Source organism: Balearica regulorum, chromosome 32 (assembly GCF_011004875.1).
Source record: "Balearica regulorum gibbericeps isolate bBalReg1 chromosome 32, bBalReg1.pri, whole genome shotgun sequence".
Taxonomy (NCBI): Eukaryota; Metazoa; Chordata; class Aves; order Gruiformes; family Gruidae; genus Balearica; species Balearica regulorum.
The window spans coordinates 300,222-316,547 of record NC_046215.1 but is presented as its reverse complement, the minus strand read 5'-3'; the positions used below and the strand labels follow the sequence as shown (position 1 = coordinate 316,547).

The 16,326-nt window shown below is 69.6% G+C and overlaps 3 protein-coding genes across 4 annotated transcripts in view; 2 read left to right on the top strand and 1 right to left on the bottom strand.

Annotated features, from left to right (window-relative positions):
- LOC104631832 (uncharacterized) overlaps positions 1 to 16,326 on the top strand; it is a 244,583-nt gene that overhangs the window by 81,678 nt on the left and 146,579 nt on the right. The window lies entirely within an intron of this gene.
- On the top strand, positions 501 to 13,186 carry DHX16 (DEAH-box helicase 16). Its single transcript, XM_075738328.1, has 20 exons — positions 501 to 790; positions 1,282 to 1,532; positions 2,132 to 2,285; positions 2,915 to 2,971; positions 3,066 to 3,320; positions 3,845 to 4,072; positions 4,511 to 4,699; positions 5,331 to 5,441; positions 5,673 to 5,788; positions 5,985 to 6,195; positions 6,770 to 6,868; positions 7,432 to 7,584; positions 8,183 to 8,323; positions 8,902 to 9,064; positions 9,453 to 9,571; positions 9,756 to 9,823; positions 10,957 to 11,119; positions 11,374 to 11,535; positions 12,045 to 12,218; positions 12,996 to 13,186. Exons 1-20 carry the CDS (start codon positions 575 to 577, stop codon positions 13,122 to 13,124), a joined length of 3,159 nt encoding a protein of 1,052 aa, XP_075594443.1. The 5' UTR covers positions 501 to 574; the 3' UTR covers positions 13,125 to 13,186.
- C32H6orf136 (chromosome 32 C6orf136 homolog) lies at positions 13,253 to 15,883 on the bottom strand. Of its 2 annotated transcripts, none has more exons than XM_075738410.1 (6): positions 15,643 to 15,883; positions 14,860 to 15,195; positions 14,679 to 14,767; positions 14,367 to 14,567; positions 13,543 to 13,612; positions 13,253 to 13,464 (listed from the first exon to the last, which is right to left on the bottom strand). In XM_075738410.1, exons 1-6 carry the CDS (start codon positions 15,778 to 15,780, stop codon positions 13,330 to 13,332), a joined length of 969 nt encoding a protein of 322 aa, XP_075594525.1. In that variant the 5' UTR covers positions 15,781 to 15,883; the 3' UTR covers positions 13,253 to 13,329. The 2 variants fall into 2 exon arrangements, with proteins under 2 accessions (XP_075594525.1, XP_075594526.1); XM_075738411.1 differs by having other exon boundaries at positions 14,860 to 15,174; positions 15,643 to 15,881.

Here is a 16,326-nt window from a genome sequence, read left to right as displayed (position 1 = left end):
ACGAAGCCTGAGGCCTACTACAGCCTGCGGCCTATTCCCGTTGCCATGGCAACGAAGCCTGAGGCCTACTACAGCCTGCGGCCTACGCCCGTTGCCGTGGCAACGCAGCCTGAGGCCTACTCTCGTTGCCACGGCAACGAAGCCCTGGGCCTGCACCATGGGGAGGGCCGTGCCGCCACTTGGCCACACTGTACCGCGACAAGTGACAATAAAAAGTGATGACGGCTCCTGTGATCCTGGCTGGTGATACCGGGGACCGGCGGGGCGGTGTGGGGTGGCGGGGAGGCGCCGGTGGCGGCCCGGGAGGTAAAATGGTGAGTTTGTGGTTTTATTATTTTACAGGCGTCGCGGTAGAGCGGGAGTGCGCATGCGCACCGAGCGGCCGAGGGGCGTGGGCGCGTGCGTGGAGCCTCGCGGCAGAGCCCGCCACCACTCACGCATGCGCAGAGGGCGGGAGTGGGCGGTGCTAGTTAAGCCACGCATGCGCAGAGCGCGGCAGGGGGCGGACCGCGCAGGGATTGGCTGCGCGCGGTGCAGTACGGTGGCCGGGAGGGAAAGCGGAAGCGGAGCGGCCATGGCGGCGGCGGCGGCGGCGGCGCTGGAACGGTGGGTATCCGGGGAGCTGCAGACGCTGCTGGGGCTGAGCGGGCGGCACGTCCCCGCCTTCCTGGTGGCGCTGGCGCGGCGGAGCCGCAGCGTGGAGGAGCTGCTGGAGCGGCTGCGGGAGACCGAGGCGCTGCGTGTGGAGGAGCCGCGCGTGCGCGCCTTCGCGCGGGAGCTCTGGGAGAAGGTGGGCGGGGCTTCCCCCACACACATCCCCCCCCCGCGAGGGGGGCGGAGCTCCGGGGAAAGTGGGCGGGGCTTTGGCGGTCAGGCTGTGCCGGGAGGGAGTTGAAGATGCGGGTGGGGGCGTGGCCGGCCGGCCGGCGAGGGCGGGGCTTAAGGTGAGGAGGGGGCGTGGTTTGCGGGAAGGGGCGTGGCTTGCGGGAAGGGGCGTGGTTTGCGGGAAGGGGCGTGGCTGTCACGACAGGCTGGTGCTTGGAGGGGGCGGGGCTTGTAGGGCAGCGAGTGGGAGGAGCCTGTGCGGGTGGGGGCGTGTCTAATGGTGTGTGGGTGTGGCTTTAAGCTGAGTGGGTGGGGCCAGGGGAGGGGGCGTGGCTCTCAGGGTAGAGTCGATGGCAGCAATAGGGTGAGAAAGGGCCCCCCGGTGGGCGTGGTCAGGCTGAGGGGCGTGGCCAAGCCGCAGAGGAGGCGTGTCCTCAGGCTGTCCCCGCCCCCCAGGTGCCCCGCGATGCCCCGCGGGAACCCCCGGGCCGAGCGGCCGAGCGGGCGGCGCTGGAGCTGCAACGCCGCAGCCAGGGCTACCGATTGGTCGACAGTGACGAGGAGGGGCCGGGCCCCGCCCACAGCTCCGCCCCTTCCCACGGCTCCGCCCACAGCGCGCCCGACGCTTCCCGCCGACGCCGACGCCACCTTCGCCGACGCCGCTCCGAGTCGCCCGAGGCCTCCAGCCCCTCGCCGACGTCCCCGCCGTGAGTAGCACCGGGGTTTGGGGCGTCCCCCCAGTTATCGGGGGGCTCGGGGGTTCCCCCTGGTCCCTGGGGGTTCCCACTGGTGCTCGGGGTCCCCCTGGTTTTTGGGGTCCCCCCCCATTCTCAAGGTTCCCCCCCCTAATTCTGGGGGTCTTGGGGTTCCCCCTGGCCCCTGGGGGTGTCCACTGGTGCTTGGGGTCCCCCTGGTTTTTGGGGTGTTCCCCCCCCATTCTCAAGGTCCCCCCCCTAATTCTGGGGGTCTCGGGGTTCCCCCTGGTTTTTGGGGTCCTCCCCTAATTCTGGGGGTCTCAGGGTTTTCTCCTGGCCCTTGAGGTTTAGTGCAAGTGCTCGGGGTCCCCCTGGATATTGGGATCCCCTCCAGGCTTTTGGGGTTCCCCCGGGGGTCTCATGGTCCCCTTGTCACCCTTGGGGTCCCCCTGAGCTTTCAGGATCCTTTTGGGTGCTGGTTTGCATCCTCAACATCACTTAAAACCTTTTAGGGCCGCCCAAATCATTAAAGTCTGTGAGTTTTGGGGTCCCCCCCTGGGCTTTGGGGTCCCCCCAGTGTGACCCACCTTCCCCTGCTCACCCCAACCCAGGGCTCCAGAGCCCCCCGAGGAGCCGGAAGCGGAATGGGAAGCGTCAGAGCGGGAACGGCTGCGGGACCTGGAGGAACGCGACGCCTTCGCCGAGCGCCTGCGCCGCCGCGACCGCGACCGAACGCGCACCGTCCTCACCCGCCCTGACGCCAAGGTGACGGGCGGGGGGCGGGGAGAGGTTTTGGGGGGGCCCAGATGTGTTTGGGGGAGCCCTGCTGACTTCCTGGGGAGTCCCTGTGTGGGATTTAGGGCCCTTGGCTGGGATTTGGGGGTCATAGGCAGGATGGGGGGGGGTCTTGCTGTGCTTCTGGGGGTCCCTGGGTGGGGTTGGGGGACCCTGGGTAGGATTTGGGGGGGGTTGGGTGGGAACTGGGGTTCCTGGGTGGGATTTGGGGGTCACAGCAGGGGTGGGAGGGTTCCTGCCGTGCTCCTCAGGGTCCTTGGGTGGGATTTGGGGTCCCTGGGTAGAAATTGGGGGGATCCTGGGTAGAGTTTGGGGTCCCTGGATGGGACTGGCGGGGGGCTGGGGGCCTCGCCTGATTCCTGGGGGTCCCTGGGTTTGATTGGGGGGTCCCAGCTGGGATTGGGGGGTGCTGGGTGGGATTAGGGGGGTCCCAGGGTGGATCTGGGTTGGGGGTTGTCTGCCTCCTGGCTCAGATTTGACATCCCTGGGTGGGACTGGGGGGTCTGGGGGTGCCATTAACCCCCCCCCCCACCTCCCCCATGCTCTGCAGCTAGAATTTGGGGTCCCCCACCCGTCCTCACCCCCTTTTCCCTCCCTAGGCCTACGAAGAAGCCCAGAAACGCCTCAAAGTCGCCGAAGAAGATCAAAAAACCATGGTGAGCTCCAAGATCCGACCGACCCCGTGCTGCCACCCCCAAAACCCTGACACCCCCTTTTCCCCCGCCCCTCATTCCGTTTATAACCCCACAGGTTCCCGAACTCCGGAAAAAATCCCGCCGGGAATATTTAGCAAAAAGGGAACGGGATAAGTTGGAAGAGCTGGAAGCGGAGATCGCGGACGAGGAATACCTCTTCGGGGAGGAGGCGCTGACGGGGGCGGAGCGGCGCGAGCTGGAGTACAAGCGGCGGGTGCGGGACCTGGCCCGCGAGTACAAACGGGCCGGCGAGAAGGAGAAGCTGGAGAAAAGTAACCGGTATTACATCCCCGAGGAGACACGTGGCAAGGTGAGGGTCCCCAAAACCTCCCCCCGGCACCCCAGAGCCCTCCTCTATCCCCTCAGGGTCCTGCCCGGCACCCCCAAATCCTCCCTTTATCCTCCCGAGATCCTCTCGTCACCGCCAAGACCCCCTTTACCCCACGAATGCCCCCTGCATCCCCCCCAAAATCCCTCCCGTCACCCCCAGGCTCCCCTCCAGCACCCCAAATTCCTCCTCCATCCTCCCGGTGTCCCCCCTAGCACTCCTGAGACCCCCTCCAGCACCCTAAATCCTCCCTTTGTCCCCCCAAAGTCCCTCCCATCACCCCCAGGACCCCCTTTACCCCATAAATCCTCTCTCTATCCCCCCAAGATCTCTCCTATCACCCCCAGGACCTCCTCCAGCACCCCAAATCCTCCTTCTATCCCCCCCAAATCCCTCCCATCACCCCCAGGACCCCCTCCATCCCCCCCCAAATTGCCCCTCCATCCCCCCCAAAGTCCCCCCTGTCGTACCACGATGGTTTCACCGCTCTCTCCACCTCCTCGTAGAAGATCCCCGAGCGCGAGGAGGTGACGGGAGGGGAGGAAGAGCGGATGGCCCCCCGGGACGAGCAGCGGCGATGGGAGGAGGAGCGAATCGGGGCGGCATCCCTGAGGTTTGGGGCGCGCGATGCCGCCCGCCGTCAGCCCCCCAAAGATTACGACTTTGTGCTGGAGGAGGATGAGATGATCCAGTTCGTCAGCGCCGTGCAGATGAAGGGCACCGAGCCTGATAAGGTGAGGGGGTGTGTGTGGGGGGGAGGAGATTTGGGGGTGCTGGAGGGGGTCCTGGGGGTGACGGGAGGGATTCCAGGGGGATAGAGGGGGATTTAGAGGTGGTGGAGGGGGTCCCGGGAGAGATTTTGGGGGGTAGAGGCAGGATTTGGGGTGCTGGAGAGTGTCCCAGGGGTGATGGGAAGGGCTCTGAGAGGATAGAGGGGGATTTGGGGTGCTGGAGGGGGTGCCTGGGGGGGATTTGGGAGGGATGGAGGAGGGACTTGGGGTGCTGGAGGGGGTCCTGGGAGGGATTTTGGGGGGACAAAGGGAAGATTTTGGGTGCTGGAGGGGGTCCTACAGCTGCCGTAGTTCCCCTGTGGCTGGGGGGGGGCCGTGGGTTGGCTCTGGGGATGCCGGCGGTGACCGGGGACCCCAGGGGGACGCTGCGGGTGCCCTCAGGAGGTGGCGGCGCCGGTGCCAGAGGCAGAACGGCGTCGTCAGTCGGCGCAGGAGGTGCGGCGCAGCCTGCCCATCTTCCCCTACCGCGACGAGCTGGTGGCCGCCATCGCCCGGCACCAGATCCTGGTCATCGAGGGGGAGACCGGCTCCGGGAAAACCACCCAGATCCCCCAGTACCTGCACGAGGAGGTGGGCGCTGGGGGGGAATAGGGGGGCTGGGGGGGGAAATAGGGGGGCTGGGAGGGGAATAAGGGGGGTGGGGGGGGAAATAGCAGGGCTGGGGGGCAGGTGGGGGGGCAGGGAGGGGGAATAAGGGAGCTGGGGGTGGAAATAAGGGGGCTGGGGTTGTTGGGGGGTGGATGGAGGGGTTGGGGGGCAGATAGGGGGGCTGGGGAGGGAATAAGGGGGGTGGGGGGGGAAATAGGGGGACTGGGGGGAAATGTGGGGGCTGGAGGGGGAAATAAGGGGGCTGGGGTTGTTGGGGGGCAATAGGGGGGTTGGGGGGAAGATGGAGGAGTTGGGGGGCAGATAGGGGGGCTGGGGGCAGAGATAAGGGGGCTGGCAGTATTGGGGGGGTGATGGGGGGCAGTTAGAGGGACTGGGGGTGTCGGGGGGGCAGATGGGCGGCTGGGGGCATCAGGAGGGGCAGATAAGGGGGTTGGGGGGTGTCAGGAGGTGCTGGGGGGCAGTTTGGGGCTGGGGGGGCAGATCAAGGGGCTTTGGGGGGCAGTGGGGGGGCTGGGAGGCAGGTGGGGGTTTGGGGGGGCAGGGAGGGCTTGGTCCCCCCCTCTGACCAGGTGTGTGTCCGTCCCCCCCCCAGGGCTACACGCGGCAGGGGCTGAAGATCGGCATCACGCAGCCGCGACGCGTGGCCGCCATGAGCGTGGCCGCCCGCGTGGCCGTGGAGATGGGCACCAAGCTGGGCAACGAGGTGACGTGGGGGGACACGGGGGGGGACACGGGGACGTGGGGGGTGTGGGACACCCTGAGGGGTGACAGGGGACCCCGGGGACACGTCCCCGCCCCAGGGTGACGTCAGGGTGACGTCAGGGCACAGTGGGCGAGTGAGGGGACCCTGGGGACAGCTCGGGGAGGGTGTGGAGGACCCCTGGGGGGGTGAGGGGACGGCAGGTCCCGGCGGTGACGCGTCCCTCGTCCCCAGGTGGGGTACAGCATCCGTTTCGAGGACTGCACCTCGGAGCGCACCGTGCTCAAGTACATGACGGACGGGATGCTGCTGCGGGAGTTCCTGACCGAGCCCGACCTCGGCTCCTACAGGTGACACTGGGGACACCGGGGGGGACCTCGGAGATCACCCGGGAACGGGGAGGGGGGACAGCGGGGGGATTGGGGGGCTGGGGGACGCGCTGGGACACGGCGGGGGGCTGGCGGAGCGGCCGCGTGTCCCCAGCGCTGTCCTTGTCCTTCGTCTCACCGGTGTCACTTTGGTGTCCCCACGCCCCCGTCCCCACAGCGTGATCATGGTGGACGAGGCCCACGAGCGCACCCTGCACACCGACGTCCTGTTCGGGCTGATCAAGGACATCGCGCGGTTCCGTCCCCAGCTGAAGGTGCTGGTGGCCTCGGCCACCCTCGACACCCAGCGCTTCTCCGCCTTCTTCGACCAGGCCCCCGTCTTCCACATCCCCGGGCGGCGCTTCCCCGTCGACATCTACTACACCAAGGTGACGGGGACACGGGGGGGACACGGGGGGACGTCGGGGTGCTGGGGGGCTCCGGGGTGCTGGGGCACAGGGGGACAGGGGGACACCGGGGGTGTTGGAGGGTCTCGGGGCGCAGGGGGACGTGGGGATGACGGGAGAAGGGGACACTGAGCCTGATAAGGTGAGGGAGGGTGCGGGGGGAAGGAGATTTGGGGGTGCTGGAGGGGGTCCTGGGGGTGACGGGAGGGATTCCGGGGGGATAGAGGGGGATTTAGAGGTGGTGGAGGGGGTCCCGGGAGAGATTTTGGGGGGTAGAGGGAGGATTTGGGGTGCTGGAGGGTGTCCCAGGGGTGATGGGAAGGACTCTGAGACGATAGAGGGGGATTTGGGGTGCTGGAGGGGGTGCCTGGGGGGATTTTGGGGTGTAGAGGGAGCATTTTGGGTGCTGGAGGGGGTCCTGGGAAGGATTTTGGGGGGACAAAGGGAAGATTTGGAGCGCTGGAGGGGGACGTGGGGAGGCAGGGGTGAGGAGCAGGGGGACACCGGGGTGCTGGGGACACTGACGTGTGTGTCCCCCGCCACGTCCCCTCGCCAGGCGCCCGAGGCCGACTACCTGGAGGCGTGCGTGGTGTCGGTGCTGCAGATCCACGTCACCCAGCCCCCCGGGGACATCCTCGTCTTCCTCACCGGCCAGGTGGGTGTCCCCGTGTCACCCCTGGGTGTCCCCATCCCCCAGGACGTCCCTGTGTCCCTGGGGTGTCCCCGTCCCCCTGGTGTCCCCATTCCTTGGGGTGTCCCCGTCCCCTCGGGATGTCCCTGTCCCCCCCTGGGGTGTCCCCATGTCCCCGTCCCCTGGGGTGTCCCTGTCCCTTGGGGTGTCCCCATCTCCCGGGGTGTCCCCGTTGTCCCCGGGTGTCCCCTTCTCTCTGGGTGTCTCCTGTGCCCCGGGATGCCCCCCCTGACCCCTGGGATGCCCCCCATGCCCCTCTGGAAGCCCCCCATGCTCCTGGGATGCCCCCTGCCCCCCGGGATGCCCCCCATGCCTCCCAGGATGTGCCCTCTGTCCCCCGGGATGCCCCCCCTGACCCCTGGGATGCCCCCCGTGCCCCTCTGGAAGCCCCCCATGCTCCTGGGATGCCCCTCCTGCCCCCCGGGATGCCCCTCCTGCCCCCCGGGAAGCCCCCCGTGCCCCCCGGGAAGCCCCCTGTGCCCCCCGGGAAGCCCCCCGTGCCCCCCGGTGCTGAGGTGCCATGGCAGGAGGAGATCGAGGCCTGCGTGGAGCTGCTGCAGGAACGCTGCCGCCGCCTGGGCTCCCGCCTGGCCGAGCTGCTGGTGCTGCCCATCTACGCCAACCTGCCCTCCGACATGCAGGCCCGCATCTTCGAGCCCACCCCCCCCGGCGCCCGCAAGGCAGGCGCTGGCCCTTTAAGGGGAGGGGGCGGGGCCTGTGGGGAGGGGCGGGGCCAGGGAGGGAGGGGGCGGGGCCTGTGGGGAGGGGGCGGGGACTGGGGAGGGGGCAGGGCCAGGGAGGGAGGGGCGGGGCCTGTGGGGAGGGGCCGGGGCCGGGGGCCGGGGCCTGTGGGGAGGGGGCGGGGCCAGGGAGGGAGGGGGTGGGGACTGGGGAGGGGGCGGGGACTGTGGGGAGGGGGCGGGGACTGTGGGGAGGGGGTGGGGACTGTGGGGAGGGGGCGGGGACTGTGGGGAGGGGGCGGGGACTGTGGGGAGGGGGTGGGGACTGTGGGGAGGGGGCGGGGCCAGGGAGGGAGGGGGTGGGGACTGTGGGGAGGGGAGTCATAGCTGAGAGGGTGGGGCCTAAGGGGGTGGGGCCTAAGGGGGTGGGGCTAAAAGGGGTGGGGCTTAATAGGGTGGAGCCTGAGGGGGTGGGGTTTAATAGGGTAAAGCAAAAGGGGGTGGGGTCTAAGGGGGTGGGGCTTCAGAGGGTGGGGCTGTGGGGTGGAGCCCGGTGTGGGCGGAGCCTGCGAGGTCCCCTCCCCTCCCCTCCCCCCAGGTGGTGGTGGCCACCAACATCGCGGAGACGTCGGTGACCATCGACGGGATCGTCTACGTGCTGGACCCCGGGTTCTGCAAACAGAAGAGCTACAGCGCCCGCACCGGCATGGAGTCGCTGGTCGTCACCCCCTGCTCCCGGGTACCGCCGCACCCCTGTCACCCCCGTGTCACCCCGCGTCGCCACGCGTCCCCGTGGGCAGCCGTGTCCCCTCCCGCGGCTCTTCTGCGGGGGTTGGTGTGTCCCCACGTCCCCGTGTCCCTTCGTCCCCGTGTCCTCACACCCCATGTCCTTTGTCTACATGTCCCCAGACCCCCATGTCCCCATGTCCCCACGTCCCCACGTCCCCACACCCCCGTGTCCCCACGCCCCCACGTCCTTTGTCCCCATGCCCCCATGCCCCCACGCCCCCATGTCCCCATGCCCCCACGCCCCCGTGTCCCCACGCCCCCATGTCCCCACGTCCCCACACCCCCGTGTCCCCACACCCCCATGTCCCCATGTCCCTTGGTCTCCACGTCCCCATGTCCCTGGATCTCCAGGCCTCCGTGTCCCTTCTTTGGGTCCCCAGGTCCTCACGCCTCCAGGTCCCCATGAGCCGCCCTGTCCCTTGTCCCCCCCCTGTGTCCCCATGGCCAGCCGTGTCCCTCGTCCCTCCACGTTCCCTTTGTCCCCCCGACCCCGTGGCCCCGCGGGTGACAAGTGCCGGTGACCCGCAGGCCTCGGCGAACCAGCGCGCGGGCCGGGCTGGCCGGGTGGCTCCCGGGAAGTGCTTCCGCCTCTACACGGCCTGGGCCTTCCAGCACGAGCTGGAGGAGACGCCGGTGCCCGAGATCCAACGCGCCGACCTGGGCTCCCTCGTCCTGCTCCTCAAGAGCCTCGGTGAGACGGGCGGGGGGTCCGTAGGGACATCCTGGGGGGCATCGGGACATCCTGGGAGGCACTGGGGCTTCTCAGGAGGTGTCTCAGGGGGCATCGGATCATCTCAAGGGGCATCTCAGGGGACATTGGGGCACCACAGGGGACCCTCGGGATGCTGAGGACACCTTAGGAGGCACCTCGAGGGCCTCTTGGGGGCTGTCGGGGCGTCTCGGGAGCATCCCAAGGGACGTTTGGGGACAAGGGGGATCTGGAGGCATCTTGGGGCAGGGCCACAGCTCGGGGGCGGGGGACGTTGGGGACATTTTGGGCTCGGGGGGGGACACACCAGGGGACCAGGAGGGGTCTGGGGTGGCCCTGAGGTGACAGCGGGTGACGTCCCCGTCCCCAGGCATCAACGACCTGATCCACTTCGACTTCCTGGACCCGCCGCCCCACGAGACGCTGGTGCTGGCGCTGGAGCAGCTCTACGCCCTGGGCGCCCTCAACCACCTGGGCGAGCTCACCACGGTACTGGGAGCACTGGGAAGGACTGGGATGGTGGTGGTGGGCCCCACGGGTGAGCTCACCACGGTACTGGGAGCACTGGGAAGGACTGGGATGGTGGTGGTGGGCCCCATGGGTGAGCTCACCACGGCACTGGGAGCAGTTACTGGGAGCACTGGGCCCTGACGCTGTCCTCTCCTTGTCCCAGCTGGGCCGGCGCATGGCGGAGCTGCCGGTGGAGCCAATGTTGGCCAAGATGATCCTGGCCTCTGAGCAGTGAGTGTCCCCGGGGTGTCCCCGAGTGTCCCCTGGGTGTCCCAGGGTGTCCCTGGGGTGTCCCTGGGGTGTCCTGGGGTGTCCCTGAGTGTCCCCAGGGTGTCCCCAGGGTGTCCCCGGGGTGTCCTGGGGTGTCCCCGAGTGTCCCTGAGTGTCCCCAGGGTGTCCCCGGGGTGTCCTGGGGTATCCCTGAGTGTCCCCAGGGTGTTCCTGGGATGTCCCCGGGGTGTCCTGGGGTGTCCCCGGGGTGTCCCCGAGTGTCCCTGAGTGTCCCCTGGGTGTCCCAGGGTGTCCCTGGGGTGTCCCCAAGTGTCCCTGGGATGTCCTGGGGTGTCCCTGGGTGTCCCAGGGTGTCCCTGGGGTGTCCCCAAGTGTCCCTGGGATGTCCTGGGGTGTCCCTGAGTGTCCCTGGGGTGTCCTGGGGTGTCCCCGAGTGTCCCCTGGGTGTCCCCAGGGTGTCCCCAGGGTGTCCTGGGGTGTCCCCAAGTGTCTCTGAGTGTCCCTGGGGTGTCCCGGGGTGTCCCTGAGTGTCCCCAGGGTGTCCCCGGGGTGTCCTGGGGTGTCCCTGAGTGTCCCCAGGGTGTCCCTGGGATGTCCCTGGGGTGTCCTGGGGTGTCCCTGAGTGTCCCCGGGGTGTCCTGGGGTGTCCCCGAGTGTCCCTGAGTGTCCCCAGGGTGTCCCCGGGGTGTCCTGGGGTGTCCCTGGGGTGTCCCCAAGTGTCCCTGGGATGTCCCCGGGGTGTCCCCAAGTGTCCCTGGGATGTCCTGGGGTGTCCCTGAGTGTCCCTGAGTGTCCCTGGGGTGTCCCTGGGGTGTCCCTGAGTGTCCCCGAGTGTCCCTGAGTGTCCCCAGGGTGTCCTGGGGTGTCCCTGAGTGTCCCCAGGGTGTCCCTGGGATGTCCCTGGGGTGTCCCCGGGGTGTCCCCAAGTGTCCCTGGGGTGTCCCCGAGTGTCCCTGAGTGTCCCCAGGGTGTCCTGGGGTGTCCCGGGGTGTCCCCAAGTGTCCCTGGGGTGTCCCCGAGTGTCCCCTGTGTGTCCTCATGGTGTCCTGGTGGTGTCCCCTGGGTTGTCCCCCCTGTCCCGCAGCCCCCAGCCAGGGCTGGTGACCCCCCCGTCCCCGTGTCCCCGTGCCCAGGTACGGCTGCACGGAGGAGGTGCTGACGGTGGCGGCCATGCTCTCGGTCAACAACGCCATCTTCTACCGGCCCAAGGACAAGGTGCTGCACGCCGACAGCGCCCGCCTGGGCTTCCACGTGCCCGGGGGGGACCACCTCGTCCTGCTCAACGTCTACAACCAGGTACGGGGGGGGGGACGCACACGGGGGGACGCGGCAGGGTGATGGGATGTGCTGGGTGGGGGGGTAAGGGGGGTTCTGGGGGGGTGTGGGGGGACATGGGAGGGTAAGTCTGGGGTATGGGGGGGGTTGGGGGCAGGTTGGGGGGTTATGGAGGGGGTGTGGGGGGTATCTGGGCACGGGGAGGGCCTGGGGGGCAGTCTGGGGACCCGGGGCGGGCGTGCAGGGCCAGGCACTGACCGTGTGTCCCCCCGCAGTGGGTGGCCAGCGGCCATTCCCTGCAGTGGTGCTACGAGCACTTCGTGCAGGCGCGTTCCCTGCGCCGGGCGCGGGACGTGCGGGAGCAGCTGGAGGGGCTGATGGAGCGCGTCGAGGTCGCCCCCTCCTCCTGCGCCGGCGACTACGGCCCCGTCCGCAAGGTCAGCCCGCCCCGGGACCCCCACGTCCCCCCCAGCCCTGACTTCCACCCCGAGAAGCCCCTGGGACCCCCCCCGGCCTCCTGGGCCCCCCCTGGCACCCCCATTTCTACTCCAGGGACCCCCATTTCCACTCTAGGGCCCCCTCAGGGACCCTTGAGACCCCCCCAGTTTCTGCCAGGACCTTTGGGGACCCCCATTTCCCCTCCGTGGGACTCCCCAGGACCCCCATTATCCCTCCTGGGACCCCCAAATTCCCCCCAGGACCTGCAGAGCCCCCCACCGCCACATTCCCCCATTTCCCCTCCTGGGTCCCCCACTTCCTTTCTTGGGACCCCCACGTTGCCCCCAGGACCTGTGGGGACCCCCATTTTCCCACAGGGAATCCCCTGGGACCCCCGTTTCCCCTCCTGCCCCCCCCCCCCAGGATCCTCTAACAACCCCCTCCACCCCCACCGGGACCCCCAGCACCCCCCGATGCTGACACCCCCACCCCTGCCGCCCCCCCCCAGGCCATCACCGCCGGCTTCTTCTACCACACGGCGCGGCTGACGCGGGGCGGTTACCGCACGGTGAAGCACCAGCAGACGGTTTTCATCCACCCCAACAGCTCCCTGTTCGAGGAGCAGCCGCGCTGGGTGCTCTACCACGAGCTCGTCTTCACCACCAAGGAGTTCATGCGGCAGGTGGGGCAAACGCCGCGGGGACGGGGACGTGGGGACGGGGACGTGGGGATGGGGACGTGGGGATGGGGACGTGGGGACGGGGACAGGGACGTGGGGATGGGGACGGGGACGTGGGGATGGGGACGTGGGGATGGGGACGTGGGGAAGGGGACGTGGGGACGGGGACAGGGACGTGGGGATGGGGACGGGGACGTGGGGATGGGGACGTGGGGATGGGGACGTGGGGAAGGGGACGTGGGGACGGGGACAGGGACGTGGGGATGGGGACGGGGATGTTGGGACGGCAAGGAGGACGTGGGGATGGGGACGAGGACAGAGCTGTGGGTTCGGGGACATGGGGACAGGGACAGAGCCATGGGGACGGGGACGTGGCTGTGGGGATGGGGGGACAGGGATAGAGCCGTGGGGATGGGGATGTGGGGATGGGGACGTGGCCGCGGGGATGGGGACGTGGCCGCGGGGACAGGGATGCGGCCGTGGGGATGGGGACAAGGGCCCTGCCGGGGGGATGTCACCATGGGGACAGGGACATCACTGTGGGCGTGGGGACACCAGGACAGGGACACTGGCATGGGGACACGGCCATGGCGACATTGGGATGGGGATGTCACGACAGGGACACGGCCAGGGACACTGGGGACAGGACAGGGACCCCGTGTCCTCCTCAGGGACCTGGCGGCCACGTCCCCAGGGGGGGTGAAGGACAAGGGGGTGCCGCGAGGGTCCCCAAGGCCACCGCGTGACCGTCCGTGTGTGTCCCCCCTTTGTCCCCAAAAGGTGATCGAGATCGACAGCGGGTGGCTGCTGGAGGTGGCCCCCCATTACTACCAGGCCAAGGAGCTGGAGGACGCCAGCGCCCGCAAGATGCCCAAGAAGGTGGGCAAGAGCCGGGAGGAGCTGGGCTGAGCCGCGGGGGGGGCACGTGGGGACGCGCGGGGACGCCCCCCCAATACAGCTGGTTTGGAAGACGAGCGGCTCCCGGCTCCCTCGCGCCCTTCCCGGTTTGGGGACACGGTTGTCACCGCTGCGGCGGCTCCGTCCGTCGGGTTTTATTCTGTACATTAAGTTAAGGGGGGGCGGGGGGGTGACGCGGGGACGGGGATTTGGGGACTCAGGTGTCCCCCGAGGTGGCAGAGGGCTTCAGGGCGAGGCGTAAGACCGGTCCCGGCTCGGCCAGTGCCACCGCCACCGCCGCTGCCACCAGCAGCTTCTTGGCCTCGGTCATGGCCGTGGGGGCTGGCATCAGCTGGGGGGGACAGAATTAGGGGCGGGGGGGGGGGACATGAGGGGCACTGCGGGGTCCCCCGGTGTCCCCCGGCCTTACCTTGTCCACGCGGTGGCAGCGGATGAGCCCCTGCGAGTTGAGGAAGAAGGTGGAGAAGGCGTCGTAGGACCTGGGGGGGGGACACAGGGGACGTGGGGACGTGGGGACAGGGGGCTGGCATCCCACCCTGGGGAGGGATGGGGACAGTGGGGACAGGGGGCTGGCATCCCACCCTGGGGAGGGACGTGGGGACAGGGGGCTGGCATCATACCCCGGGGAGGGATGGGGACAGGGGGGACACGGGGCTGGCATCACACCCTGGGGAGGGACGTGGGGACAGGGGGCTGGCATCCCACCCTGGGGAGGGATGTGGGGACAGTGGGGACAGGGGGCTGGCATCCCACCCTGGGGAGGGATGGGGACAGTGGGGACAGGGGGCTGGCATCCCACCCTGGGGAGGGACGTGGGGACAGGGGGCTGGCATCCCACCCTGGGGAGGGATGGGGACAGGGGGGACACGGGGCTGGCATCCCACCCTGGGGAGGGATGGGGACAGTGGGGACAGGGGGCTGGCATCACACCCTGGGGGGACAGAGACATGGGGGACACGGGGCTGGCATCACACCCTGGGGAGGGACAAGGACGTGGGGTGACAGGGCCATCGGGTCACGGTGACAGAGGAGACATGGGACCGTTGGGCCACGGGGGGTGACAGGGACACCGGGACAGAGGGGACACGGGGTGACCCAACCGCCCGGGCCATGGTGCTGCAGCAGGTACGGGGGGGGGAGAGGGAACCCGGGGGGTGCCAGGGGGTGATGGGGGGGTGCCAGGGGGTGCCAGGGGGGTGACGAGGGGGTGCCAGGGGTGGCAGGGGTGCTGACCGCAGGAGGTGGCGCTTGTCGCGGCGGTAGAAGCGCAGCAGGCAGAGGTGCAGGGGCAGCCCCGTCAGGCGCCAGCGCGCCCGGATGCTCCAGTCCTCGGGGTGCCGGGTCAGCGCCAGCACCTCCAGCCGCAGGCTGGCGAAGTAACCCCAGGCCACCGCGCGGCACAGGGCCACCGCCACCTGGTACATCGGCCGGCCGCTGCGGGACGGGGGGGGGGAGAGAGACGGGCAAGGGGACGTCGTCACATCACCCGTGTCCCCTGACGTTACCGCGAGGGGGGTGTGTGTGTGTGTGTGGGGGGTCACTCACCGCGTGTGGAGGTGCAGGAGGTGGTTGATGAACTCGACGTCGGGGGAGTAGAGGCCGTAATCGGGGATTTTAAGGAAGAAATTGGGGAGCTGGAGGGCAAAAAAAAAAGGGGGGGGGGTCTGAGCCACGGCGTGGGGACACGGAGCCCTGTGATGTCACCCTGATGTCACCCCCACGTCACCTCGTGCTGCAGCTTCTGGTGCATGACGGCCAAGTGCTCCTCCATGCTGGGTGGGGGGCGCCGGGGGGGCCCGGCGGGGGCCAGGAAGGGGGACGGGGGGCGCAGGAGGAGGAGGACGGCGGCGGGGCTGTCGCAGACAGCGATGTCATCTTCCCGATGACCGTCTACCGTGGTGATGTCACCTTCCATCCCCTCCAGCGGGGACAAGGCTCGAGCGCGGGGGCTGCCGGGGAGCCGGGATGGGGGGCACCGCGGCGGGGCCGGGGGGGGTAGGAGGGGTAACGCCGAAACGTGGCCCCGGGTGGGCTCCAGGTCCTGCGGGAGGGTGGGAATGTCCTGCGTGGGGGGTGGAGGGGGCACGTGGGGAACCCCCCCACGGGGGATTTGTGGGGTGTGATCGGCCCCGGGGGGGGGTGGGGGTGGGGGTGGCTCTGCCCCACGGGGCACCCACCGGCACGCAGGGGACCCGCGGCCACCCACGGCCCCGCCCACAAAGCGCGGGCCCCGCCCACAAAGCGGGATCTGGGTCTGCGCGATTTGCATAGCCACGCCCCACCCGGTGTGTACAGAGATGTCTATTTACATAGCCACGCCCACTCGACACAGCTGGCACCGCCCCCTCACTTCTCCTCCGCGGCGCCTATCTGCATAGCCACGCCCCCTCCCCAAGCGCCCCGCCCTCTACCTGCGCCACCACGCGCCCTCCTCCCGCCACGCCCCTATATTTGCATAGCACCGCCCCCTCCCCTCAGCCGGACCCCGCCCCCTCTCCGCGACCCTCACCTGCGGCCGCGCTCGGTAACGGCGGCGCGGCGGGTCCGGGCCGGTCCCAGCGGCCTCGGCCGGGGGCCAGGCGCGGAGGGGGGTGGCGGGACGGAGGCGGGAAGCGGCGGCAGCGGCGGCCCGGCCGTGCCGGTACATGGCGGAACCCCCCCGCTTCCCCTCGGCCGCTCCTCGCCTCAAGCCGGCGAGCCCACTGCGCCTGCGCGCCCGCCGCCGGCTTGCGGTGACTCCGCCCACGCCGCGCCCCAGCGCGCAGGCGCGGTAGGCTGTGGAGGCGCAATGAGCATGCGCGGGAACAAGGTACGGACCGCGGGGCGGACGGCAGCGCGCCGGGGAAGGTGACCGGGCGGATGCGCATGCGCGGTGGGCGGAGAACAGCGCGCCTGCGCAGCGCGGGAGTCCGGCGGAACGCGCGTGCGCGGTCATTTCCCGCCAAAGCGGCCGGATCCATTCATTCGACTTCGCGCGGGGCGCGGCACGGAGGGGCGGAGCTAGCTCGCCGGCAGCCAATAGGAGGGGGAGCCCTCCGGCTGGGGAGGCGTGGTGTAAACCGGAAGGCGTGGCTTGACGGAGGGGCGGGACCGAGCGCGAGGGGGCGTGGCTTCGCGAGGCCACGCCCCCACCAGGACAGCAGGAGTCGACCCAAAGCTGAGAGTCACCGTTTTTATTGAAATGTACCCAAAA